Raw genomic sequence first — 26,085 nt, 5'->3', positions numbered from 1 at the left:
CATTGCGGATGCTCTAAGTACTTAACTATTCTTTAAAAAAAAGTTAATTTGAAGCTATTATATTCTTTAATGTGGTATCTATTAAAAGGGTCGTTTGGAGATTTTAATTAAGGAAGTGAATCAGGCTAGTCCATTTGATTCAAGTTTATCGGATGTGTAATAATCAGGTTAGAAATTTACAATCTTGATTCTATATGTTCAGATTTTGGGTTATTCCAAACACATCTTTGCCGCACCCCTGTTGCAATGGAGTGTGCTCTCTCTCCCCAATGTGAATGCTCAAGATACACAATTAAAATGTTTTGTTTATATCAAGATACACACAAGCAAGATCTTGCAAGTGAATATGAATTAACTTTGAATGTCATTTAAAGGGGTAGATTTTTGCAAATGTTGAATGAACAAGCAAATTAAGGCCCTCATTTGCGATACACACGCAAGGGGCCGCGCGAACGCAGGCCCCCTCTAACACAAATTATGACGTAGGCTCGACCTTAGGCAGGCGCCCGTTCGAAGTGCAATGAAGGACGCCGACCAAGGCCATGGGCCTTATGGATCGCCCATCGACCCCGTCCAGGTAAGTATGTTTATCAGTCCCAATCGCCTCTCTTTTATATCCCAACTTTCTCTCCTTTCTTCTTCTCTCTCACCGATGTGGGATGTTACTCAAGCCCACTTGCCCCTCTTTTATATCTCCACTTTCTCTCCTTTCTTCTTCTCTCTCACCGATATGGGATACTACTCAACGTCACTAATTTCTTTTGTTAATTTAGGTATTCTGCACACTAGGACTCATTTTCTCCTCTACAACTCTTGAAACATATTTCTCCTCCATATCTATGAGTTTAGAGTATTTAGAAGATAGAAGCATTCTCATCTTTTTTGTTTCTCTTTGCAAAAGACAACTCTGTATACGTGATTATCAATAAATTTTTAAAAAATTAAATATGTTTCCATAATTATGTCAAAAATGTACTGATATGATATACCTAATTGGATTACCTTGGTATATCATGGCAATAGAATATTCTCCTGGCACTGGCGGAGGGAGGTGGTAACCAGGGGGTTCGAATGACCCCCCAATTTTTTATTTATTTAATACTATTATGTACTCTCTCCGTCCACGATTAAGAGTTCCATTTTTAAATGACGCGGATTTTAAGAAAGGTTAAGAAAAGTGGGTGGAAGAAAATTAGTGGAATAAGGGTCCCACTTGTATATATTAGTTTTAAATGATATGTGAGTGGAACGAGTTAGTGGAAGTTGGGACCCTATTACCATTTATGGTATTAGTGAACCGGGACTCTTATTCGTGGACGGACTAAAATGGAAAAACGGACTCCTATTCGTCGACGGAGGGAGTATATATATAGAAATTTTTAATTTTATATTAAAATGTAACCCTATTCCTATTCAAATACTCCTATTCGACTACTCGTACCCCCGAATATAAATTTCTGGATCCGCCATTGTTCCCGCGTATAATGTAATAAGGTGGAGGATAAGAGGTGATAAGGTGGAGGAGAAATAATGACGGGTGACGGGCATTTAGATGTTGAGATGAAATATTTTTGATTGGCATAAACATACTACATGGAAATATTGCACATATTCTAAAGTTTGTAGTAATATTTATGTGAAAATATTATATTTTATCGAAAATTATAGTTTATGTGAAAATATCAGAGTTCATCTAAATTAATGGTTTGCTATTACCACTAAAAAAAGTGGAAATGCAAGCTATAATGTGACTAGTACGAAAATAGAAAACGCTGGAAATTTCTGCAAAATCAAACTTAAATTCGTGAATTGGGTAACGATTTAAAGTGTAGTAGTTTAGTCTGTAGCTACAACGCTGCCTCCGCTGATTCTTGCGCGCCACGAAACACCGCCGTCTTCCACCAGCTAAGGAGCGGCGGATCCACCGCCATGGCCACAGTTTGGCGTCTCGCTCGGGCACTCACCTCACGCCGCTCCATCGCCTCTGCTAAAACCCTAAACCCTCGCCCTTCCCTCTCGTCAATTCCTCCTCTCCCACTCTCACCTCTCTGCAATCGTACGCTCTCCACTCTTTCCATTTACTTTTTCCTGTTATCATCTCTGTGCTTATTTTCTCTTTTTGTTCGTTTCTTAATTGGCACCATTAACTACGAGAAATTCCTCTGAAATTTTATTGATCAATGGTTGAAGATTCGGTTGAGTGGAGAATTACTGTTTCTTTTGTGTGTGTTTGTTTTGCTATGTAAACGACGTGAATCAGTCGCCGCAATGGTTGTTTGTTTTGAATTGATATCAAGTTGAGTTTTCTGTACATTCATGTTAGGTTCTGCTCCGAGTAGTAAACACTTGTTTGTATTATTGTATAGCAGATTAATTCTTCATATGAGATTCACAACATCATTTTAGTTGAAGCATTACACCGACATTGCATCAATTTTGCAGTTCAATTGCTCAATCCATTTTTTTTTGTATGCATTCTTCTTCTGTGGAAGGTGTTAGTTTATTTGTCATGTAATTTGATGATGATTTTACTGCTGGATTTACTTTTGATGTGTTTTCATCATATCGCTTTCTTTCTACACTCAATGTGAAATTGAGCTGTTTTTACATTTTTTGTACAATTAGGGAGTTTTGAGCAGCAAAAATCATATGGACCAGATGGTTGGAAACCAGAAAGGCTGCCAAATTTTTTTGTTCACAGTGCTTTAGCTGGATTACTTGGATTTGGAATGTTGGATGTAGCCTTAGCAGATGGTGATGAGGTTAGTATGTTTTTGATCAAACAAAAAAAAAGCTCGTGGTTACATCTACTTCTACACTAAATAGGAAGTGCAAAGAGATTACATTTAAGTTGTCCTTCTTATTGAGACCCATCTGTTCAGTTGAAGTTGGCTCCATGATATCATGACGTCAAACTAAGGCATTTCCCTCTTCCTGCTCTCCTTTGCCATTGATAGCAGTAATTTAAAATCATTATTAGTCCTTAATGATAATATCCTTGTATTCATTGGGATTTTGGATATCCCTATCTTTCCATAACTAGCCATGAGAATTTCCCCCTAATTTTTTGTTATTTGCATATCCCCCCATTATCAATTTATTCCATGCTGTATAGGCTCAAAATCATCGAATCATTTAGTTGAGTTGGGTTCCAATCCCCTTCTTTCTTCATCTTACCAACCTCTCACTTTAGTTGGTGAGCCTTATTTTAGCTGTCTCTTTAAGCTTAGTTTGACTCATTTACCCCCCTCCCCCACACATAGAAAACAAAGAAAAGTCGCTGAAAACCAATGATACATACTCTTAAGGTTTCTCTTTATTCAGTGATACCGTATACTTTCATTGATTCTGTCAATCATATGGCAACTGCAGGAAGATGCTAAAAGTTCGCCATTGCCTAAAAGTAGCTCACCTTTGCCTGAATATGCTAAAGTTCCCCCATCACTGGAATCTTCTCCTGCTGCAAGGCAGCAAAACCTGGATGAAATTGCAAAGAAAGACAAAGCTCGACTTGTAGAATTACTCAAGAACAAAGGAGGACGAACTGGTTCTTGTCCTAATTTTACTGTTTCTGTTAAGGGACCAAAGGTTGGTGGTTTTTAAAAATATCGGAGATTCCCTGTGTCCATTCTGCTCTTGTCTTCTGCTGTGTATATTGTGGTGGAATATCAATAAATGTTTGTTTCTCTGTGGTCGTCCACCTTTTCCTGAATGATGTTGATTTCTTTCTTTGAACTGTGAATTAATTCCCTGCCCTAATATCATGTTTATTGGCAGGTGTCAATCAAGTTCCAAGTTCCCCCGTCAGCTGAAATCCCTTTCCTCATTGCAAACTTTGTTTCACGTCTTGGGGTCAAGGCCGAGGATAATTCTGTTGGATCAGATATGATACTGCGTGCTTGGGACAGGTTAGTGTGTTGCACGGCTTCTAATTTCACTTCAACCTTCTTTCCTATCTGAAACTAAACACCTGAATCAAACGGTTCTATTTATTGTTGAAACTGTTTTTTCAATTCCTATGACTTTAGTATATGCTGATAATATTTTGAACCCTTTGATCAGTGGTGTTGCCTGGCAACTAGCGCTCAGTCGTCCAACAGCTCCAAAAGGAGCAAGTGGAGATCGAGGTGATGCAAATGGAAAAAGTGTAGAGTCTACGGACAATGAAGATTTATGCATTGTCATATTTCGTCCACTCATTAGCTCTGATAAAGCTGTCAGTTCTTATAACTGTACTACAAACTCGTTATCCATTTGAAGCTGTCAATCTGTTGTGTGGCCTCAATGTTTTTCTTCCAATTATGTTATGTGTCACACGTCTGTTGGCACTGAGGTTTTGGTAACAGAGTGGTTGCCTATGTGCAGGAAATTGAGCTCATGAAACAGGGTAGTTTTACTTCTGAGGAACTTGATGCTTTGGCATCCGTCCTACAGCTAGCAGGACAGCCAAGAAGCTTCGGATTAGGGCCAAAGGGAGGTGCTGCACAGGTTCCAGCAGTAGACAAAACAATCTCTAATCTAGAGGGAATGGGAGTCAAAATTTATGGACTTAAATCTCCCAACCTAGAAGACCCAAATGCAGATATATCTTGGGATAACATTGCTGGCTATGATAATCAAAAAAGGTATTGAATGGACCATAGCAATATTCATTTTGGTGCTTTAATTGATTTCTTGATAAAGTTGGATTTCTAAACTCTAACAGATTTCTAGTCACTTGAAAATAAAACTTTTCCAGTTAAATTTTTTGTTTGCGTAATTCTTTTGGAGTTGGTTTTGGTGTGTACATTTCTTTTAGAGAAGGTTTTCCTTTAACATGTTTAAGATGTTTGCACATCTTATTGTGTCAGTTACTTCAGCAAAGGAAAATTCTTTAATGAAAGGAAGAGAGTAAAAATGTAATTTGGACATCCTGGAAGATGCATGCTTGTACTTGAATTATTTATGTCCTAAAGTCCTTTTATGAAAAGACATTATGGTCTTTTTTACTTCTCTTCTTTCTTTCACCAATTTGCATGATTTTTTTTCTTTCTTTCTTTCACCAATTTGCATGAAAAAATAATTAATATTTTACTGATTTTGCACTCACAAAGAAGACGATCCATATCTTCTCCAGACTCTATTATAATCAGAATGCATTCGTTCGTGGGAGTCTCTCATTTATATCTTATTTGATTTTCTTGGTGATATGACATAAAGGTCTTTTTTTGTTTAAACTTTTTTTCTTTCAATCTGGCAGGGAAATAGAAGATACTATATTACTGGCTCTAAAGAGTCCAGAAGTGTATGATGACATTGCCCGTGGTACTCGGTCTAAGTTCGAGACCAACAGACCACGTGCAGTGCTTTTTGAAGGCCCACCAGGTCAAGAATGATATATATAGTATATATGTACTGTATATAGTAGGAATTACAGCGAAAACTGTTTTTCTTACGTACTCAATGCATCACATCATTATTTCCTGAGAACACATCTTATTTAAGATACTTCTCGTGAAAAACGGAGAATGAATTTGAGCATAGCATCAAATCAAATGAACTTGTAAGCCAGTTGAATATCTAGATTGAATCTCGCTGGGATATTCAAATATTCAGTGCATCTAGCTAACTTGATTTTCTTCTTATATTAATGATTAAGTTTGTAAATTGTAACACTCTTCAGTTGGGAGTAGGAGTAAGTTTTCTTTTTCACTTATCAATATCGTTTGAGCCAAACATATGTTCAAGAAATTTTCATCACTCTTTGTTGTTATGGTTTACCCCTAACTTTAGGTATTTTGTCGTTTGAGTAGAAAAATTAGTATGGCTGTGATTAAATTAGTTTGACGAATCACCAGAAAATTCTAGTCAATGCTTACTGATTTTCCTTGATTACAGGTACAGGGAAAACATCTTGCGCTCGTGTAATTGCTAATCAAGCGGTATATTATTTTCTGTATCTTGAAGCTTACTGTCAACATACTAGCTTTTCGTAGTTCATTTTGAATTATTATGTTATTTTTACTTTTGTTTCATTAGGTAATATTTCTAATTCTATTTGCTACACTTGTGTGATATTTTGTATTTTTAAGTGCTTTTTCTACCTTGGCAGAAAGTTCCATTGTTATACGTCCCATTGGAAATTGTAATGTCTAAATATTATGGTGAAAGTGAGCGATTGTTGGGGAAAGTGTTTTCACTGGCTAATGAACTCCAAGAAGGCGCTATCATTTTCCTTGATGAGGTAATGAAGGTTGTGCCTTGTTTTAGATGGCAAATCAATCATTGATTTGATGGAATTCTATTGCAGGTTGATTCACTTGCTACTACCCGTGATAGTGACATACACGAGGCCACACGTAGGCTGTTGTCCGTATTGTTGCGACAGGTAAGCTGGTTTATCTGATGTCTCAGTCAGGAAAGAAGTTTAAAAGTGTTAACTTCCAGAATAGTGTTTGATATTTGATTTCTCAGAAACCAGTTTTGGCTAATTAATGCATAAACTTAAGCCCAGGGAGCGATGGTTGACTGGGTGCCATAGGAACTGCAAATACAAATTTGTGTCTTTCTGGCTGTTGCTGTTGGTTCTTCTCTGCATATAAATAACTTATTTTCAGTGTTATTTTCTTTTTTGTATCTTTTATTCTATTTGTCTTTTTGGTGGGGGGATAGAATTTTTATGGGTTGAATATTAAAAGCAAATGGACAGTTTTTCAAGACACTGTATGAAATGCATTTGCAGATTGATGGATTTGAGCAGGAAAAGAAAGTTGTGGTTATTGCCGCAACCAATAGAAAACAAGACCTTGATCCGGCTTTGCTCAGGTAAAAGAATTGCTTGTTCATTTCAACGTGGGGCAGCAGCTACTTTTTGATTATTCAGGGACTTATATTCACTCCTATGATCACTTTCAGTCGATTTGATTCCATGATCACTTTTGCCATACCGGATCAGCAGACTCGTGAAGCTATTGTGACTCAGTATGCTAAGCACTTGACACACTCTGAAATTGCTGAACTTGCCAGAGCTACCGAAGAGTAAGCATGACAGAACCATAATTCTACTAATGATGACATTATTTGTGTAAATTTGTTTCTCATTTTTAGTGCTTTTGTAGTATTGTCCTTAATTGATTGGTATGTGTATGCAGAATGTCTGGTCGTGACATAAGAGATGTATGCCAACAAGCTGAGAGGCAATGGGCATCCAAGGTATACCATGAAACTGATAAACTTCTTCTTCTTCTTCTTCCTCTCTCTCTCTCTCTCTCTCTCCACAACAAGTAATGAGTTTGTTTGATTATAGATTATCCGGGGAAAAGTACAGAAAAACGAAGAACAAAGCTCACTTCCTCCTATTAGAGAATATATTGAAAGTGCTGAAAAACGACGAACTGCTATTCGCTCTGTCACTAATCAAATTGGAAATCCTAGCCCTCTTTCCAAAAAGCCTCAGTTCGACTTTATGTGAAGCTCTTAGGCTATGTAGCACAGTTGACAATTTTCCATATTTATTAAATTTGTCCCTATACATGCAAATAGAGCATCAGTCATCTCCTACTCCTTTTGGGAATCTGTATACATATATATTGTGATAATAACAGTAGGCAGTGAAAGCATCTGCATTTTCCAGTGGAATTTCTTCATAGTAGCAGTAGCTTTAAGCCAAAAAAGTCGAAGGGCATCAAAGCATATTAGAGAGGAGCAGAGTGAGAAGTAGACCTCCATCACTGCTATTCTTCCTCTTCCTGGTGTGGCAAACGGTCGAAGCAATATGCACTTGCGTCTGCAACATCATCCGAGTCATCTCGACTTCCAACTCAGCCTGCTGCTTCTGAGCGTCCAGCCTCGCCATCTCCCTCTTCTTCATCATCTCGAGCCGGGCAGTCTCCATTCGGACCATGCTGTCGGCTATCACTTGGAAGCTCGAGTTTGAGCATCGGGATTCTGATGACGAGTCATCCCGTGGAGTATCCGGTGAGAAGTGGCCGTCGAAAGTATATCGGAGGGGATTTCTGGTTTTGGTTGCTTGAAAAGTATAGTCCATTGTGGAGATGGTGAAAGTGTATTTTGCTTATTTTTGGAGGCACTACTTTAAAAGGGGAAGTGCTTTGGCCCACCCATTAGAGAAAAAGTTTCACTTTTCAGAATGCATAGTGCCAACTAACAATCCAATATTCCAATTTAACTGAATGGGACTGAAATTATTTGATCATTTTAAATTTCGATCAATTGACCATTAATAATGAGTTTTAGCTTGTAATCTTGTCCAAGTATTCAACAGTGTTTAATGCGCAAATAAGGCGTTGAAATAGTGCTTTAAATGGACCATGCTGGTTTTTGTTTAGGAGAGTTGGCAAAGCTAGGTAATAACACTAATGCCTACACCATTGGAAATGAGTTGGCACCTTTGGTATTTTTCGACAACTACTACGGCTAAATAATAAAATAAACGTTATATAGTTGAAATAAAACTGTAGCTATAGCCTCTATAATTAACACAATGGAATAATACAATTTCTAGTTGTGTTGCACTCGTTATTTTTAGGTGGAAGTTTGGTACACCAAAGTCGTGGTCGGCTTAGGCCAAATGTGTATACAATACTCCCTCTGTTACTCGTTAATAGAATCATTTCTTCTCAGCACAGAGTTTAAGAATAATATGTTAAGTGGATGGAGAACAAAGTAATAGAGATGAATAGATAATAAAGTAAGTAAGATGATTACTTTTTGCCATAATTGATAACTTTCTAAAATAGAAAAATGACTCAATTAACATGTAACGAAGAGGGAGTATATGACTTGCTCTATAATTCTATTGATGTGATATCACAACTTTTATCTACAATTTCAACCTTTCAGAGTGATCATTTCTTGCATCCATTTTTTAAATTGAGCATGATGTTACATATCCGATACATCATCCGGTCTAAGATAATCAATTCGTATTTGTTTAGAATATACAAAATAATAAATGTCTTGAATAGCTTGGGGCCGCACAACAATAAAATATGAGTTGACATATTAAACCTTATCACCACTTACTTACAAATAGGAATGAGAAAAAGAGAGTGTCCATAAGTTGATAGTAGAAAGTAATAATGTTTTTGGGATTGCTGTGATTATGAATTGTTTCAAGATAATTAATATAACAATCAGATCAAGATTTTGAGTCAATGGTAGTTCAACGTATACATAGAAAACGTATATTTCAGAGAAGAGATTATTTTTAGAATATGAATATTTGGTTCGTACATGATGGATTAGGGGTTTCTTAGGCCATAATTTCTTCTGGTTCATGCCAACCTATTTTTTTTTAAGAGAAAAAAAATAAAATAAAAAAGAAATTATTCTAGTTCCTTCTTTTCTCTTCGTCTTGTTTCGCTGTCATCTCTCTCGCTCAATCAAATTCAATTCCAATACCGTTAAACGAAAAACTAATCGAAAGCTAGAGCCATGGCTTCGCGCGACAAGAAACCCTCAAAACCCTCCACCAGCCGGCCCGGCGGCATCCGGACTCTCTCCGACCTCAATCGCCCGTCGGCTCACGACTCCGACAGTGACTCCGATGGCCCCCAGGAATACTACACCGGCGGGGAGAAAAGGTTCCTTCTCGTGATTCCCATCATTTCAATTTTTACCCTAATTTTAAATGCTCCTAATTGAGCTGTGAATTAGCCTTGGCTTTGAATTTACGCTTGCTTTCTCATCACCAATTATTCAATTTTGGATTTGAAGCGCTTTATTCAAGCCTTTAATTCCTTTGAATTCGTGTGTTTACACTTCAAGAACGTATTTTGAGGGATGTTTCACTCTCCCTCTTGTTTGTGATGTTTGGTAGTGGTAGTGGTGGGATCTGGTATTGTGGTTTGGAATTTTATGCTGCTTTTGATGGTATCAATTGATTGATTCGATTGAGTGATCCGTTGTTTGATTCCTGTGCGAAGCCGAAGCAATTGATATGTGTTGGGAGTGCATATAATTATGTGAGTTTCTAGGTTGAATGATCTGGTTCAAGTTTGTACTGCTTCGACTCTAATGTATCTCTTCGGTGTATACCTTGTTCGATTTTGAAAACGAAGATTTTACCTTTCGGTTAGGTATAGTTGGGACTCTTTATCTTACTAATTATGTGATTTTAACATTGATATGTATGTGATGTGGGAGTGCATATAATTATGTGAGTTTGCGGGTTAAATGATCTGGTTTTATAGCTTGTGATCAAGTTCAAGTTTTACTACTTCGATTCAAATATTTGGCAACAAAGATTTCACCTTTCGGTTAGGTATAGTTGGTCACTCTTTATCTCGCTAACTATGTTATGTTCAGTGGTATGCTTGTCCAAGATCCGTCCAAGGGTGGTAATGATGTTGATGCAATTTTTGACCAAGCTCGACAGCTGGGGGCTACACAAGGCCCCTTGGAGAATCTTCAGCCATCTTCGAGCTCTAGAAGCTTCACAGGGACAGGAAGGCTGCTTTCTGGTGAAACTGTACCAACTGCTCCACAGCAGCCCGAGTCGGTGGTGCACAACATTGTCTTCTGGAGAAATGGTTTCACCATTAACGATGGCCCTTTGAGGAGATTGGATGATCCTGAAAATGCTTCTTTTCTTGAGGTAAGTGGGAAACTGATACTAACATTAGAAAGGGCTGAATGTTAGGGCTTAACTATTATTAGGTAGTTGATATGCCGAAGCTACTCTTGGAACTCGTCATTAGGATGCCCTCATGATTGCGTGTCACTCCTTTTGTTATTGCACGTTTCTCGTATTCACTGAAAATGGTTGTCTCAGATTGAATGCACAACATGAATCCACTTTTGAACTGATTTCCATATTTTCAAAGTAGAATTGTGAGATTGAGTTTTGGGATTTCATGATGTGTGAATGAGCTTACCATATGTGCTTTGCGGTAATGATTTTCATTGCAGAGCATCAGAAAATCCGAGTGCCCGAAAGAGCTGGAGCCGGCCGACAGGAGATCCTCTGTTCATGTCAATCTCATAAGGAGGGATGAAAACCGCCCTGTAAGTGCACATGAATCTCGAACTCAAATATGTTAAAACGGAGACATATTCTTCTCTTCCACACTTTTCCAACGTGTATCTTGTGACAGGAACCAGAAGTGCGCAGCGTTCCGTTTCAGGGAATTGGCAGGACTCTAGGAAGCAGCTCTGCAACCGTCTCTGCTCCTGAGACAACAACCGCTGCTGCTCCCCTCCTTAGTGCCCCGACCCCTTCAGAAGGCCTCGTAGTAGATAAATCACTGCCATCAACTTCGATTCAACTCAGGCTTGCTGATGGAACCCGAATGGTTGCACACTTCAATCACCACCACACGATAGCTGATATTCGCTCTTTCATTGATGCATCTCGGCCTGGGGGTACACGATCGTATCAGCTGCAGACAGTCGGATTTCCTCCCAAGGTTCTCACTGACCTCACCCAGACAATTGAACAAGCCGGGTTGTTGAACTCGGTCGTTGTTCAGAAACTCTGAGCGCCCCGTAGGTATCGTCGAGCTTATAAAATTGTTTCTATAAAAGAAGAAAGTCTAAAGTTTGAAGTAAGGTTGGCTTATGAAGCAATTGAAGGATTTTCTGTAATCTATTTGATCACTGCATTTGTCTTTCAAGGTTTTTTTGTGGAATCATTATATATACGTCATTCCCATTATTATGAAGCCACTCTTGTTCATCACTATGCATTAACTTTATGTTTTTAATTGGGTGTCCATGTATAGATATGAAATAAATATATATAGGATTAAGGCCTTACTATATTAGCTAGTACTCCATTGGTTAATTAACATAACTATATGTTAACTCAGCACACAAGGCTCACACACTTTTTGGTGTTCTCTCTGTAATTCACATAAAACACACACTAATCTTGAAGAAGAGAGAGTAGTTTCTTGGAGAAAAGGAATTTTGTTTATTGATTGACTCACTAACTAACTAGATACAAGCAAAATGAGCTATATATGCAGCTCATACAAGTAGTAACCGCTCCTAACAGATTTGGAGCTAGCCAACTAGAGCATTGATAGCCCATACACTAGATTCAGATTCCATCTTTATCCTTTAATTATTCATGTTTAAGAGTTGAATGTGGACTCACTTCTTACACTATCAATAGGATCAGTCATACTAATCAAACAAGTGCAACGATCTGATTAATGCTTATTAAGTTAATTGGAGGTATGATGTTGCTAATTATGTGACGATAAAACACAACCTAATTGATAAAACACTTTTCACCCATCAAATAAGCTGAGGGTTCATGGCACTATAGAAGTAGATAATGAACTATTATCTATACTCTTTAAAAATGAGAAAAGAAACCTTGCATCTATATCATCTTGGGCTCTTGGCGAATCAAAATCCAGCTTCAGCAATGTAAGATAGTGTACATTTATTGGTGTTGAAAGAGGAATTGACAATTATAATGCTTTTTGAAAAGTTGTTGGTATATTTATTAACATAAATTTGACGTCCTTAATTACATAAAAAAATATTATTAACCGTTTCTTCTAGTGAATGGATCTCAATTAGGGATGTCAATTGCGCTAATCCGTTCGGGTTCGGGCCAACCCACTCGGGTCGCCGGGCTATTTGGGTGCGGGCCATTCAGGTTATGGATTTTTCGGGTCATAAATTTTCAACCCTAACCCTAACTCGTTGGGTTTTGGGCTAACCCATCGGGCTATTCAAGCCTAAAAACCTTCGAAAATAATCTCTTGTATCAAAATTATTAAAATGATTTTAAATTTTAGATACTTTTTTCTTTTTAGTTTAGAATCATATAAAATCTTCAAATTTTCATAGTTTTCTTCAATAATACTTGAAAAGAAGCCTTTCATCTCGATCAACTATAATATCAATTAAAGCTTGTGTTCGTGTCATTATTATGGCATTTTTCGTAACTAATTCTTTATGAAAATTAAAAATCATATCTTACATGAATCATTATTAAAATGATAAATATATTAAGATTTTGATGGGTTAGTTTTTAATTTTGTCTTGATTGGCTTTGGTGGTGGTAAGACATAGTGGCAAGATGGGACAGTGCAATAATGAGTTGAGATGGAACTTGAAAGCTGATATTGTGGGATCGAGTGGAAAAATGTATAATGAAGATTGAATAAGACTAATGATTGTGTAGAGTGAAGTTTGAGGATTCAAAAATATAAAAAACTCCTAAAACTTAAATTTTATAATTAAAACTCACAACCCATCGGGCCGACCCGCAACCCCTTCGAGCTAACCCATTTAACCCGCCAACCCATTCGGGCCAACCCGTTTAGCCCGTTTTGTATTCGGGTAATAAAATTACAACCCTAACCCGCTCATATTACCGGGTTGTTCGGGCCGGCCCACAAGTTTCGGGTTGAATTGACATCCCTAGTCTCAAGTCACAATCACCATGCACATATACTAATCCAATAATATATTGGACTAATAATATTATAGATTATAGTATATCTAGGTTAGTCCAATAAATTAAATAATTAGATTATCATTAACCATTTTTTTCAGTGAATGAGTCTCAAATCACAATTCACAATCACCACACATAGCATGGTAGGTGTCCTAATCCAATTATATATTGGACTAATAGTATTATAGATTATAGTTAGTCCAATAAATAATTGGATTTGGACGTATTAATCCGAGAGAAATATATGGCAATAAATTGTCGAAATCTTAAATCAATTAATGGATTTCACAAAATAATTAAATTTCAATAATTTTATTTCCAACCGATCGAAAGCCTGGTCTAAAATGTATTCCAATTCTAGGGTTCTTTTATCGCAAATTACACCCCAAAAAATCCAGGGTTTTGTAAAACTTCTCTTCCATACAAACCGAATGACAATTAGGTAACGGCTTGTTAATAATATTTAGAGAAATAGAAAGAAATTTATTGCAATATAACCTTCTTTATGATCGATGGGGAGAACAAAACATGGTAATAGAGATGTTCATTTTTACAACATCAGAGGCACAGACAAAATGGTTCAAGGTATGTATCTATATGCATATGTTTCTATTCTATAGTTGTGTATGTTTATGTATTGTTAACTGATAGATATATCATATATGTTCCTAATTTATGTAAATATGCATGTTGTTTGCTGATGGATGGTGTTTAATTCGGATCATAATTGCAATTTAAATAATTTCATTGGAATTGTAATGAGAATGATCAATGTTTTGTAGTATAATATTGAAACCTTTTTTTTCATTCAAGTTATGAAAAGAATTATTGTGCCTTTTGATTGGATTTCGAAGCCGGGGATTGCGTGTTGATGCGGGCGGCCGAGAGCAACACGCCGCCTTATGTGGCGCGCGTGGTGAAGATGGAGGCGGACGGCAGCAACAATTTGATCGTTAGGGTTCGTTGGTATTACAGGCCGGAGGAATCTGTTGGAGGGAGGCTCGAGTTTCATGGTGCCAACGAGCTGTTCTTGTCGGATCACTATGACACTCAGAGTGCTAACACCATCGAAGCCAAATGCACGGTCCATACCTTTGAGGATTACACCAAGCTCGAGGATGCTACCGCGGAGGATTACTATTGTCGATTCCAATACAGAGCCGCCTCCGGACTTGTCTTGCAAAATACAGTCGCATTGTGAGTATTCTTTACTATTTACTAGCATTTGATAGGGAAGATGAGATAAGACAGAATATGATAAGAACGCACATTTTATATCAAATTACTTTCTCATTCATTTATTAGTTTAATGGTCGTTTGATAGGGAAGATGAGATAAGACAGAATATGATAAGAAGGCACATTTTATGTCAAATAACTCTCTTATCCTGAATTTTGTTATGTGTTCAATTGAAAGGTATTGCAAATGTGAGATGCCATATAATCCAGATGCTTTGATGATACAATGTGAGGAGTGTGAGGATTGGTAAGTGGATTTCCATGTACTATATGATTATGATGATTAAGTCTAGTTATGGTAGAGATTAGTGGCTAATGGATGGGATAAGGGTGCAGGTTTCACCCGGCATGCATTAATCGGACGATAGAGCAGGTGAAGCAGTTGGATCGCTTTGTCTGCTCCGAACACACGCTGAAGAAGCCTCTCGACACTGCAGTGGCGAACCGCGAGGTCTGATCATTACTTTGTTTGATTTGCTGCAACATATTCTGCTGTCTTATTTTCTTATGAGCTTAAGAGAATAGTGAAAATTGAAAATGTGTAATTTAGCTACTTGTCTAGGGTTTGGACTAATCACATTGGGGATTAGTGATTATTGGTGACAATGTCTAGCTTATTATTTTTCCTAAATTGGAAATATCATAAGTGAGACATGGTTGGCTTTTGTTGAATTAGTTTCTTATGTGCAAAAGCCTATCTTAGTTATTACATTGATCTTGGTTGTTTCTTTTCTTTCAGCATTCAACATCTAAATCATTTTCTATGGTGCAGGCAAGGCCCAAACGGCAGAAAAAGTAAATCGTGCAATATTTCCTCTTTTTTTATTGATAAATGAACAGAAATTTAAAGGTCGCACGTCATGGTGACAATACTGGCTTCTTGTAATGTAGGAGAGGCCACTTTTTTTCTTCTTTTATTTTCTTTATCTTTTCCAAATTTTATACTATTACTATTGAAGCTAGTTTCTGGATTACATTCTGATTGTATTGAAGCAATTAGTATAGGGGAGCAGATGTATATACATTCTCCGAATTATCTTTGAGAATATACAAATCGGATTGTAATCTATGAATAACTCAATCTTAATGCAGAACATAAAATCAAAACAAACACATAGGTCATTTTAAATTACACGGATGTCATGTTTAGTTAATATTTAGTTCATTTTAGAAAGGATAATCTAAAGCCACCTAAAAATGACCTCAAAATTTTTAAAATTTAATTTTTCAAAATAAACTACAAAAGAATTAAAAATGACATCCGTGTTATCTAAAAATGAGAGTTTTGCGTTTTGCAATAAGATATGGTTCCATTGAAGAATTCATTTTTCACCAAAAGCATTTAAATCGCATAAGAAAAGGGAATATGGTGACACTTGTCCAAAAAATGAGCTGTGATTCGAGAATTCCACCAATTTCTACACTATGAAGCATGGATTTTGTTATACTAACTCGTTTGTATAGCGTGACCAAACACACCCTTAATTTTCAAAATTCTACAAAGTAAACATTTGCTCCATTAAATTTTGGCTTTTTCCCTCGCAACCAATCTTTACTCACGTTGATGATGTGTGTTTAAACCGTTTAAATTCGTTACTGTCAGCATTTGCTCATCACCAAATTACATAAAAACAACATCAATATAACATACCCTCAAAATTCATGTTAAGTCATTAAACAAGATGGTGAATTATAAATTAGTTCCGATTTTGATTCTCTTTGCTGTTTGCATCGTTTCTTCCATTGCTGAAGATCGAGACATATATCTAGTTTTACTCGAAGGCGAGCCCGTTGCCTTCCATGAAAAAACACATCATAAACAAGCAAAGAAGCCTCGCCTCAACAGGTAACTACTTACTAATCATTCTTGTTATCATCTAATGATATGAAGCGTAAATAGCAAGCTAGATTCATTAATTGATACTGTATTACTGTGTGTTAGAAAACTTACTCGTTGTGTTATTTGTTCTTAGCATTTGATTGAATCACAAAGGTGAATCCACTTCTAGTATCCACAATTTTCTTCAATCACATAATGTTAGAAAATCTATGGTTGTTCATTCGTATTATTTGTTACTAGTATCCATATGTATGTCAATCTGATGAATGAACAATTTTTGGTACATAATTCAATCACATAAAGTTAGAAATTCTAATTGAACTTATACATACTCTATCCGTCCCCTAAAAATATAGACATTTGGGGACGGTACATGCTTAATGTAAAATTTGTAAAGTAGGAGAGAAAAATGGAAAAGTAGTGTTATTAGAAGTGAGATCCACATCATTATTAATGTAATGTGTAGTGAAAATATTTTCATAAATAGAAAGTGTAAGATAGAGCAAAATAACAAAAAAAATGAAACAATACTGTTTTGGGGACGCATAAAAATGACAAAAATTGACTAATTCTTGTCATTTTTAGTGCGAAATTGATAAAGTAGAAGAGAGATAAAAAAATTCATGAGAGTATTATTAGTAGAGAATGAGCACTCTAATTATAAGAGAACAACTTCCAAATAATGAATGAAACTAATTTTGTCACGTTTCAATTTTGACAGTAAAGCATCGAAGGGCCATGCAAAATTGTTGGTAGAGTCCCACGACCAATTCCTGCAGAGCAAACTGGAAGCAGGAAGCTACAGCAAGCTCTACAGCTACAAACACATCGTCAACGGCTTTGCCCTCCACACGACCCCTTCGCAAGCCGAGAAGTTCAAAGGCGCCCACGGAGTGAGGCTGGTGGAGAAGGACAAGGGAGCCAAGCTCATGACAACCTACACCCCTGATTTTCTAGGGTTAGACACGGTTTGGAGCCAGCAAGGAGGAGAGGGAAACGCAGGAGATGGGATTGTGATAGGCTTTGTGGACTCCGGCATAAACCCTATCCACCCTAGCTTTGCCTATGATCCCTTGAATCCATGGAGCAGCAATGCCACTAGGTTTTCTGGATCGTGTGACGGAGGGCCTCTGTTTCCGATGAGTTCTTGCAATGGGAAGATCGTTTCTGCGAGGTTCTTCGCGTCGGGGGCTCGGGCTGCTGCCACGCTGAATCCTGCCGTTGATCTTATGTCGCCTTATGATGCGGTTGGCCATGGCAGGTATGTGTGTGTGTGTGTGTGTTGTGACAGTAAAGAGCAATTGTGTAATCGAGACAAACAGAAACGTAAAGAGGCACAGACTACGAGCTCAGCGAGAACCCAGTTCAGCTAGCGACAAACTATACAGATTCAATACATACTAACAGTGTGCGTAATGAGGTTGGAGGAGGAAGGAAATGATGAAGGTTTGTGTCATTGTGTGCAGTCATGTGGCGTCGACCGCTGCGGGGAATCATGGAGTTCCAGTGGTGGTGGATGGCTTCTTCTACGGTCGGGCCTCTGGAATGGCACCGCGTGCCAGGTTCGACGAAATTCCATTTCGTAAACGTTTGCTTTAGATGATATGATATATTGATAAAATATACTATCTCCGTTCATGAAAAATAGTCATTGTTTTTATATTTTGTTCGTCCACCAAAATTAGTTTCTATCTATAGTAGTACTATAAGTTTTTTCTCTCAATTGAGGCGAGTCTCATTTTCAACTAACAACCATTCGGTCACATTTTCTTTCAATCTCTTTCTTCTTATTTTGCATTAAAACTCGTGTTGTTCACAACCAAGACTATTTTTGCTGAACGTAGGCATGGAGTATCACTTACCCGAAGATGTCTAGCAATATAAAAAATATTAGGTTGATTATGATTTCATTAATAATCACTGATTTAACTTCAATTGATCAAATTATTTAAGAATTGAAGTAGTTATGTTACTATGTACTTCAATTAATCACCGATTATAAATTTAAAGTAATAGTGTGTAATGGCTGCTAATAAATTTATAATAGTGCAAGTGCAATGGCTGCTGCTTATTTCTTGTGTGCAACACACAGGATAGCCATGTATAAGGCCATTTATCCTACAGTGGGAACATTAGCAGATGTACTTGCTGCTATTGACCAGGTGACAATACTATTTTTTTTATCATCTACAAATACATTTTCCTTCAAAAATTGAACTTTTTTTCTTTTCTGAAATGGTCAAGTTGAAATGAGGTGCAGGCAGTGTTGGATGGAGTAGATGTCCTATCACTCTCAATCGGACCCGACGGGCCACCAGACGACAGAGTTACGTTCCTAGGCGCATTCGACATATTCATGCTATCAGCACGCAAGGCCGGGGTTTTTGTGGCTCAGGCTGTCGGCAACCAAGGCCCTGCTCCTTACTCCGTCGTCTCCTACAGCCCTTGGTCCTTTGGTGTGGCCGCCTCCAACACAGACAGAACTTACCCCGGCACTCTCATCCTCGGAAACGGTAAAAAAATCAGTGGCATCGGATTGTCAGGTACGTAGGAAAGATAAATAAACAATACACAATAAACAAAACCACATTTTAGATTATTTTTTTGTCATATAACTCCAAAACAGATGAGTTATCTATCTTACCAGACTGACCTTCAATTATTAAGATAAAAATATGCTATGTGATCAGGTGCTAGCTTTGGATATGGATTGCTTCAATATAGGCTGGTGCTGGCTAAAGACGCGGTAAGGGCTAACGGCGCATTTCCTATGACTCCACAGTATACGGAAGAGTGTCAATACCCGGAAGCATTGGATCCTATTATGGTCTTAGGGAGTGTGGTTATCTGCACATTTTCATCTGGTTTCTACAACGGAACGTCTAACCTCACGGCCGTTATAGCAACTGCAAGGTCTCTCGGGTTCATGGGATTCGTGTTGGTTGCCAACCCGAGCTATGGAGACTTTATAGCAGAGCCTATCCCCTTCTCTGTTCCTGGGATCATGATCCCTAAAGCTAGTGATGCACAGGTATGTGCAGTGTATACTAACATAAAAACACGAATCGAAATGATGTTTCTTTGTGTGTCGTAGATCGTATCTCAATATTACGAACAACAAACGACGAGAGATGGACAAGGGAAGGCAATAAGATACAATGGCAGGGCAAGTATAAGCGAGGGTAGAAATGCTTCTTACACAGAGAGGGCGCCCGTTGTAAGCCGTTTCTCTTCCAGGGGACCCGATTACACTGACCAGAAGAGGAGTCCGGCTGATGTGCTTAAGCCCGATATTTTAGCCCCGGGCCACCAAATTTGGGCTGCCTGGAGCCCCATGAGTATTATGAACCCCATCCTATCTGGTAGTTATTGTTGTGTTCTTTTTATCAGTTTTTTTGAACTGTCGATATTGTCTGCTTTGGGTCAAACTCGCACAGATTTATTTTCGGGTCAGTCACACCTCAAACTAATTGGAGTTGGACAACATTTATATCTTGTTTTCAGGTGACAATTTCGCGCTGATATCTGGAACGAGCATGGCAACGCCACACATAGCAGGCATAGCAGCACTAATCAAGCAGAACCACCCTTCGTGGACTCCATCGATGATCGCCTCAGCCATGTCCACCACGGCTACCAAGCATGACAACCGCGGTGATCCCATAATGGCGGAAGGCTTTGCTGCCAACACGGTGTACCCTGCTGCACCATTTGGATTCGGGTCCGGCCTCGTTGACCCCCCTCGCGCCCTAGACCCTGGACTTGTGTTTGCTGCCGGTATCTTTCTGTTACGGACTCAATTCCTACATCGGTTGTCAGAACAACTGGTGTGGGGTAGATAGACTAAATGGACTATCTCTTCTAATAGGCTAGTCTTTTGGGATGAGTTCTTCTGTTGGCTGTAACACTTTTTTACACCACGCCATTGTTTCTCTGCTTCCACATTCTGACTATATATCTTGAAACAGGATTTGAAGACTACCTCACTTTTCTGTGCTCTCTTCCGGATGCTGATCCGGAGAAAGTCAGAATTGCGACTGGAGGGACGTGTCCCGGCTCTCTCAGCAACCCGTCCGACCTAAACCAGCCTTCGTTGACTATAACCGCGCTTTCTGGGGCGCGAGTAACGCGCAGGATAGTGAAGAATGCGGCGAGCAAGCCAGCTATATATATATAAGTTTCGCGTCTAATTTTCTTTTACTTCTCGTTATGATTAATCGTTGTGAAGTATATTTTGAGTAGTAAACAAAAATAGTAATATTTCAATATAAAGTTTGCTCTAATAAAAGTCCGTTTGTGAAGACCGAGTTTCAAATAAAAGTCCGTACACGAGTTCAACATTTAAGTAAATATTAATTAAAAATAAAATACGCTCCATGCCCTCCGGATCTTGCGCAATAGCCACGCCTTGAATCCCGATACCTACACGAATGGATAAGAAGCGTGTTAAATCAAGACGAGACGATCGACGAAATCAAATCACATCAAACACGCAAATCAAACGGCGGCTCACGTTTTCCAAACGACGGCTCACGTCTTTTTAAGTGACGAGACATAATATTCTTACCAATTATAGTAATTTGAAAGATTGATTAGCCACCTTGCCTCTTATGGCAAAAAGTCCATAACTCTTGGACAATACCCCTCCACCCATGAATCAAGCTTTTAACCATGGATTATCTTGCTCTCAATTCCTCTATAAATACTATCATCACTCCATTAATAATTCCTTTGTTTTCACCACTCAAAACATTTACCATCAAAGTTCTCCTTCTAATGAGAATGTAAAATCTTTTAAGGCAAGGAAGCAAAGTCTCATCACCACCGTCACTTTTTCATTTCTCTTCCTTAAGGTATTCTTCCTTTTCTCCTTATAAATTCTTGTTTTCCATGGCCATTTTCATACCACATTCAAGCATGTGCACTTAGAATTTTACATGCTAAATACCACCTTCTTGTATGCCGTGAACGTAGGAAAAATATTCATGCTTATGAACAAATTTCTTGAACAAACTTCCTTGAGCAAAGAGTCAAGAATCATGGATATATTTATCTTTACCTAAACAATCAAGGACTATGAATTTTGATAAACATGGAAAATAACGTTGAGCTCGAGATATTTAAAACTTAGCTTTTAGTGAACTTAGAAGAACACCGGGCTGCCCGAACGGTGCCAATACCGTGGCTGCCGGACAGCTACCGCTGCTGCCACTCGCGGCAGCCACACACACACACACACGCACACCAACGCACGCCCCACCCCCTTGCCCACGCAGCTGCTGTCCGCGATGCCGCCGTGACCTCGCGGTCGCTGACCGGGCACCGCTGCGTTGTCCCGAGCAGCCCAACACTGCCCCCCCCTCTGCCCGGGACAACTCGCTGCACTCTCCTCCACTCGCTCAGCGAGCTCGGTGACTGAAATTGAACCGTAGAAAGAAATGTGAGTGTGTTCCTATGTGTGTAAGAGTGTGTGCGTGTATGGGGGTGATGAAAAGAGAGAAGCCCAGATAGATAGAGAGAAAGGACGTGGGGTAGAGCACGACCGGCGTCGCTCGTCGGCGACGCCAAGGAAGCCGAGAGTCGGCGACCGAACGCTAGCAGTTGAGGCAGAGACCAAGAGAGAGAGAGAGAGCGTGAGACCGAGTTTTAGAAATGAGTGATGCTGAGAGGGAATGACGGCGGCCGGCGTCGCTCGCCGGCGACGCCGTGGCCAACAAGAGAGGTGTGAGACGTGGGGGGGAAGAAGCAGGCGCCCCCTTTTGTTCAAAAATCTGATTTTGAGTGTTTTGATAGAGCTCCACTTTTAAATTAGAGGTTGGGCCTCTCTTTGGGCCAAATAATTTAGTAAGTAGTATGGTCTCTTAATTTTCTAGTATGGGCCGACGAGTAAAAAAAAAAAAGGGTGAAACTTCTAAGTGAGAAAATGAACCCTTTCCTCTTAAAAATTTTTGGGTTAATATTGCTTGATTTGTTGGAAGTTTTTAAATAATAAATCTTATAATATTACCTTTCCTAATTAATTAAATTTCTTGAAGTTAAGAATGCATGTACTTAATGAACTCGCTCCCAAATAATTATTTAATTATTTTAAGGTTTCTTATAAAATAGAGATCCACTTTTCGTAAGTGGAATGAAGTTATCTTGATCGCACCACGAACATAGGACGCATACTCCATGTAGGATCATTTCATGTCATGCACCTTATGAATGTTCATAAAACTAATTTAAATCATTATACTCTTTCAAGAAGGGCGTGTTCGCGGAGTTTGATTACCCAAGGTCGAGCTTTTGTAGAGTTTTACTTGGAAGCTTTGAGGTGGGCTTTATATCCAACACATTAAGTGTGGATAAAATTATCAAATATATAAAATGACTTTTGTTTGATAAAATCGCACTTACTTTTTTTTAAATAGGTTATCGTGCCATAAATTGTTTGATTTATGATGCCTATCTGTTTGGCGATGCCAAATGAATGAATGAATGAATCGAATTCGGCTCCAATAGGACCAAGATCCTATTCGAGTTAGTGTACACAAAGGAATGGACCGTGAGTCATCGTAAGGGTTGGCCGGTCAATGTGATCGTGGAAGGTGGCCACCTTCCCGACACACAATGAACCATCAGATATGGCGGATTGTTGGAATGAACTTAGCTTGATCAAGCGAACTTTATGAAAATGAACTTAGTAAGCTCGGGCCTTTAAGAAAAACCCCCGTGTGTTACTGTGATGGCATGATAATAACTTTTTCTTATATGTGTATCTTTCGGCAATGTGTTCACTGAGTACCCCGTACTCAGCCCTGCATGTATTTCTAAATGTGCAGGTTGAGCAAGTGATGAACTGGTGGCTGAGTGGAGTTGGTGGTCGTCTCATCTCTTTTGTAGGATTTTCGTGGCATGTGTCTTCATACACATGACCATATGGTTACAACTCCTTCCGCTGTGCTTATGTTGTAGTATTTTGTACTAATGGGTCATAGGAACAATGATCAGTAATGAGTGACCTATGTTAAACACTCTTTTAAATCCTCATGATCTTTCGTTGTCTTGTGAACCTCTTTTATCTTATGAAGAAGTACTTGCATGTCTTATTGTAAATTCTTTCGTCCCCTTTCTATCCCCTCTTCTTAATTCCCTCCCCTGGTCATGATTTACCGAGCAATGCTATCCTTAGCAAAGCACGGTCGTGACAATATTAGTATTCGATTAGTATTAGTTATTCTCCCTCCGTTTCACCATAGTTGAGGCGAAACTTTTCATCACGGAGTTTTAGAAATGAATATTGCGTGTGTTAAATAAATAGATAAAAAAGTAAGAGAGATGAAAAGGTAGAGAGAATAAAGTATAAAGTGAATAAAGTAGAGAGAATAAAGTAAAAGAGAGTAAAGTAAGAAAGAGAAAAAAAAAGTTACTCCCTCCGTCCCAAGAAAGATGACCCCTTTCTTGGGCGGCACGGGATTTTATGCAAATTTATTTTGTGTGTTGAGAGGAGAGAGTTAAAGTAGAGATAAATGTGTTTCCATTTTAAGTAATGGGTCATCTTAGTTGGAACAAACTAAAGAGGAAAGTGAGTCATCTTCAATGGGACGAGGGAGTACCATATAAGAAATGACTCAACTATGAAGAAATTTTCCGAATTGATAAAATGACTCATCTATAGTGAAACGGAGGGAGTAGTATTTTATTTTGTTAATGATGAATTAAATATACATTCTCTCTTACTGTAGGACTTGGACTTGATTTTCGGTAAGCCCAACATTAGCAATAAGTAAGCCCTACAATAGCCCATTTACCCCATAATTTGATACTAGTATCCATCAATACGAAGAGATGCATAAAATAATATTTTTGTTTTCATAAAAATAATTTATTATTTTGAATGCTATTATTCATAAAAATATTGCTATAAAATAATTATATAAATTCACAATAAAAGTCATTCTCGATGGAATTTCAGTAGGTAAGTAAGACCATTTCTTTAATCTAATTACAAAAGTTGGGGGAATAGTTGTAGATATCACCCGGCCCAACAATGCTTGCCACATCTAAGAGATAACATAATTAATTAATTATCACCATACATTTTTGTTCAACACTATTTGTCTTTTATTATAAGTATGAAAAAAAAATATTTTATTTAAATCACGCTCAAAGCCAAATTCTACTGATTAGACACGGCAAGCAGTTCCTTTTTCTTGACCTCATACTTAAATAGTGTGGAAAATGAGAAAAAATCAATTTAAAATGATTCGTTTGATTTTTAGTTCATTTTTATTTATCAATCAATAGGGAGTAGCTTTTTTTGTCATGTTTTCTTTTTTGATTTTATTATGAGAAATATCTAATGCTAAAATCTCATATCCCCAAAAAATATCTTGGTAAGTTGAACTTTATCATCCAATATTTGCCTGGGTATTTTTAATGCTCCTTCCCCTTCTATTGTTAATTTAAAATATAAATGTACTCATGGGTAAAAAATGAGTCTAAAAGCTCCTTTTATTTTCAATTTTTAGGTTCATCTGATGCAATCTTACGCAATTAATCGTATTAACTGAAATAAACTAAAAATGAAAGAGAATCATCTTGAAGGAGACGAACGTGAATATAAAATAATGCTGTTATTAATTATGGGACACAATTTTAACATATTACTCTTGTTTGCTAACTTTTCTTCTTGTATTGTGCGTCTACCATCTGAACCCAAGGAAAATGTATATACTTCGTGACAAGACTCATATTAGGAGACGTTTGGTTAATGAGTTTCAGCCAGATTAGAATTATTATCTGCACGGTACCTAGTTTTTGGTTACGTAGGTATGTTATCTTTTGGCCCGGTTTTAAAAGCAAAGCCCACACTGTTCATTTACTTTTCAGCTGATAATTATCGGCCAAAATTGCTGCGATTATTTGCTGGCATTGAACGGCGTGCCCGATTAACGCATTTTTTGTCCCAATTGCCCTTCGCCGTGCTGCCATTTTGAAAGTGAACACAACTCATACAACAAATTCGGAGTATCTAACCTGTGTGAGAGGTGGTTCTTAACCGTGAATGAGCTTATGTCGTCGCCGCCGTCGGACAGAAAGTTGCTCCCAAGAAAGTTCAGCGCGCAATTGATGAAAATCCAAGAGGGAGGCGCGGTTTTAATATGCTACAATCCAGAAATAAGTGGAAAACCCTAGGGGCAAAAAAGTCTTAATAACTTAACTACCGATACCAATACAATCAACCAAACGAAGGGATGAGAATAATGTGATTAACTGAAATATCCAACCAAACAGCCAGATTATTATGAATCATGATAGCTGCTCATTATAAACTCAGATGATGCCCGAATGTATTATAAACTCATCTTGATAACCAAATGACTCCTTATGTGATAGTAGTATAAGCTATAGTAATTACACATGTTGGTAATAACTAATTTTAAATAAAAATAGGCTAAATTAGTCGACTAGTATGTTCCAATTGTTTTATGATTATCCATGAAGATTTTGTATTTTAAGGGCATGATTGGTAGCTTGAAAAATATTTTCTTAAAATTACAGATAAAGTTTTTATCAAAATTTGATAAAACAATTATTGGCTT

At 37.9% G+C, this 26,085-nt stretch overlaps 5 protein-coding genes and 1 pseudogene across 5 annotated transcripts; 4 read left to right on the top strand and 2 right to left on the bottom strand.

Annotated features, from left to right (window-relative positions):
• Nucleotides 1–437: 437 nt before the first annotated feature.
• On the bottom strand, nucleotides 438–585 carry LOC125202871 (annotated as a pseudogene).
• Nucleotides 586–1,828: 1,243 nt separating this feature from the next.
• LOC125201124 (spastin homolog) lies at nucleotides 1,829–7,611 on the top strand. Its single transcript, XM_048099062.1, has 14 exons — nucleotides 1,829–2,056; nucleotides 2,626–2,762; nucleotides 3,373–3,588; nucleotides 3,778–3,908; nucleotides 4,063–4,216; nucleotides 4,366–4,625; nucleotides 5,240–5,364; nucleotides 5,878–5,921; nucleotides 6,092–6,223; nucleotides 6,290–6,367; nucleotides 6,722–6,804; nucleotides 6,895–7,017; nucleotides 7,131–7,191; nucleotides 7,286–7,611. The coding sequence occupies exons 1-14, from the start codon at nucleotides 1,930–1,932 to the stop codon at nucleotides 7,448–7,450; spliced, it is 1,836 nt and encodes a 611-aa protein (XP_047955019.1). The 5' UTR covers nucleotides 1,829–1,929; the 3' UTR covers nucleotides 7,451–7,611.
• Nucleotides 7,612–7,663: 52 nt separating this feature from the next.
• LOC125187912 (uncharacterized protein At4g22160) lies at nucleotides 7,664–8,026 on the bottom strand. The gene has a single exon (XM_048084574.1). The coding sequence runs from the start codon at nucleotides 8,024–8,026 to the stop codon at nucleotides 7,664–7,666; it is 363 nt and encodes a 120-aa protein (XP_047940531.1).
• A 1,311-nt stretch (nucleotides 8,027–9,337) lies between these two features.
• Nucleotides 9,338–11,663, top strand: LOC125202579 (plant UBX domain-containing protein 4-like). The gene is made up of 4 exons (XM_048101000.1): nucleotides 9,338–9,584; nucleotides 10,309–10,597; nucleotides 10,912–11,007; nucleotides 11,097–11,663. Exons 1-4 carry the CDS (start codon nucleotides 9,436–9,438, stop codon nucleotides 11,478–11,480), a joined length of 918 nt encoding a protein of 305 aa, XP_047956957.1. The 5' UTR covers nucleotides 9,338–9,435; the 3' UTR covers nucleotides 11,481–11,663.
• Nucleotides 11,664–13,932: 2,269 nt separating this feature from the next.
• LOC125217264 (chromatin remodeling protein EBS-like) lies at nucleotides 13,933–15,589 on the top strand. Its single transcript, XM_048119007.1, has 5 exons — nucleotides 13,933–14,005; nucleotides 14,275–14,617; nucleotides 14,837–14,905; nucleotides 14,995–15,109; nucleotides 15,431–15,589. The coding sequence occupies exons 1-5, from the start codon at nucleotides 13,933–13,935 to the stop codon at nucleotides 15,455–15,457; spliced, it is 627 nt and encodes a 208-aa protein (XP_047974964.1). The 3' UTR covers nucleotides 15,458–15,589.
• Nucleotides 15,590–16,340: 751 nt separating this feature from the next.
• On the top strand, nucleotides 16,341–20,675 carry LOC125187906 (subtilisin-like protease SBT2.4). The gene is made up of 9 exons (XM_048084561.1): nucleotides 16,341–16,504; nucleotides 17,220–17,759; nucleotides 17,965–18,060; nucleotides 18,591–18,660; nucleotides 18,759–19,041; nucleotides 19,189–19,529; nucleotides 19,593–19,860; nucleotides 20,003–20,275; nucleotides 20,467–20,675. The coding sequence occupies exons 1-9, from the start codon at nucleotides 16,341–16,343 to the stop codon at nucleotides 20,673–20,675; spliced, it is 2,244 nt and encodes a 747-aa protein (XP_047940518.1).
• Nucleotides 20,676–26,085: the final 5,410 nt, after the last annotated feature.

Source organism: Salvia hispanica, chromosome 1, assembly GCF_023119035.1.
Source record: "Salvia hispanica cultivar TCC Black 2014 chromosome 1, UniMelb_Shisp_WGS_1.0, whole genome shotgun sequence".
Lineage (NCBI taxonomy): Eukaryota > Viridiplantae > Streptophyta > Magnoliopsida > Lamiales > Lamiaceae > Salvia > Salvia hispanica.
The sequence above is the reverse complement of the archived record's forward strand: the minus strand, read 5'-3'. Positions and strand labels throughout refer to the sequence as shown.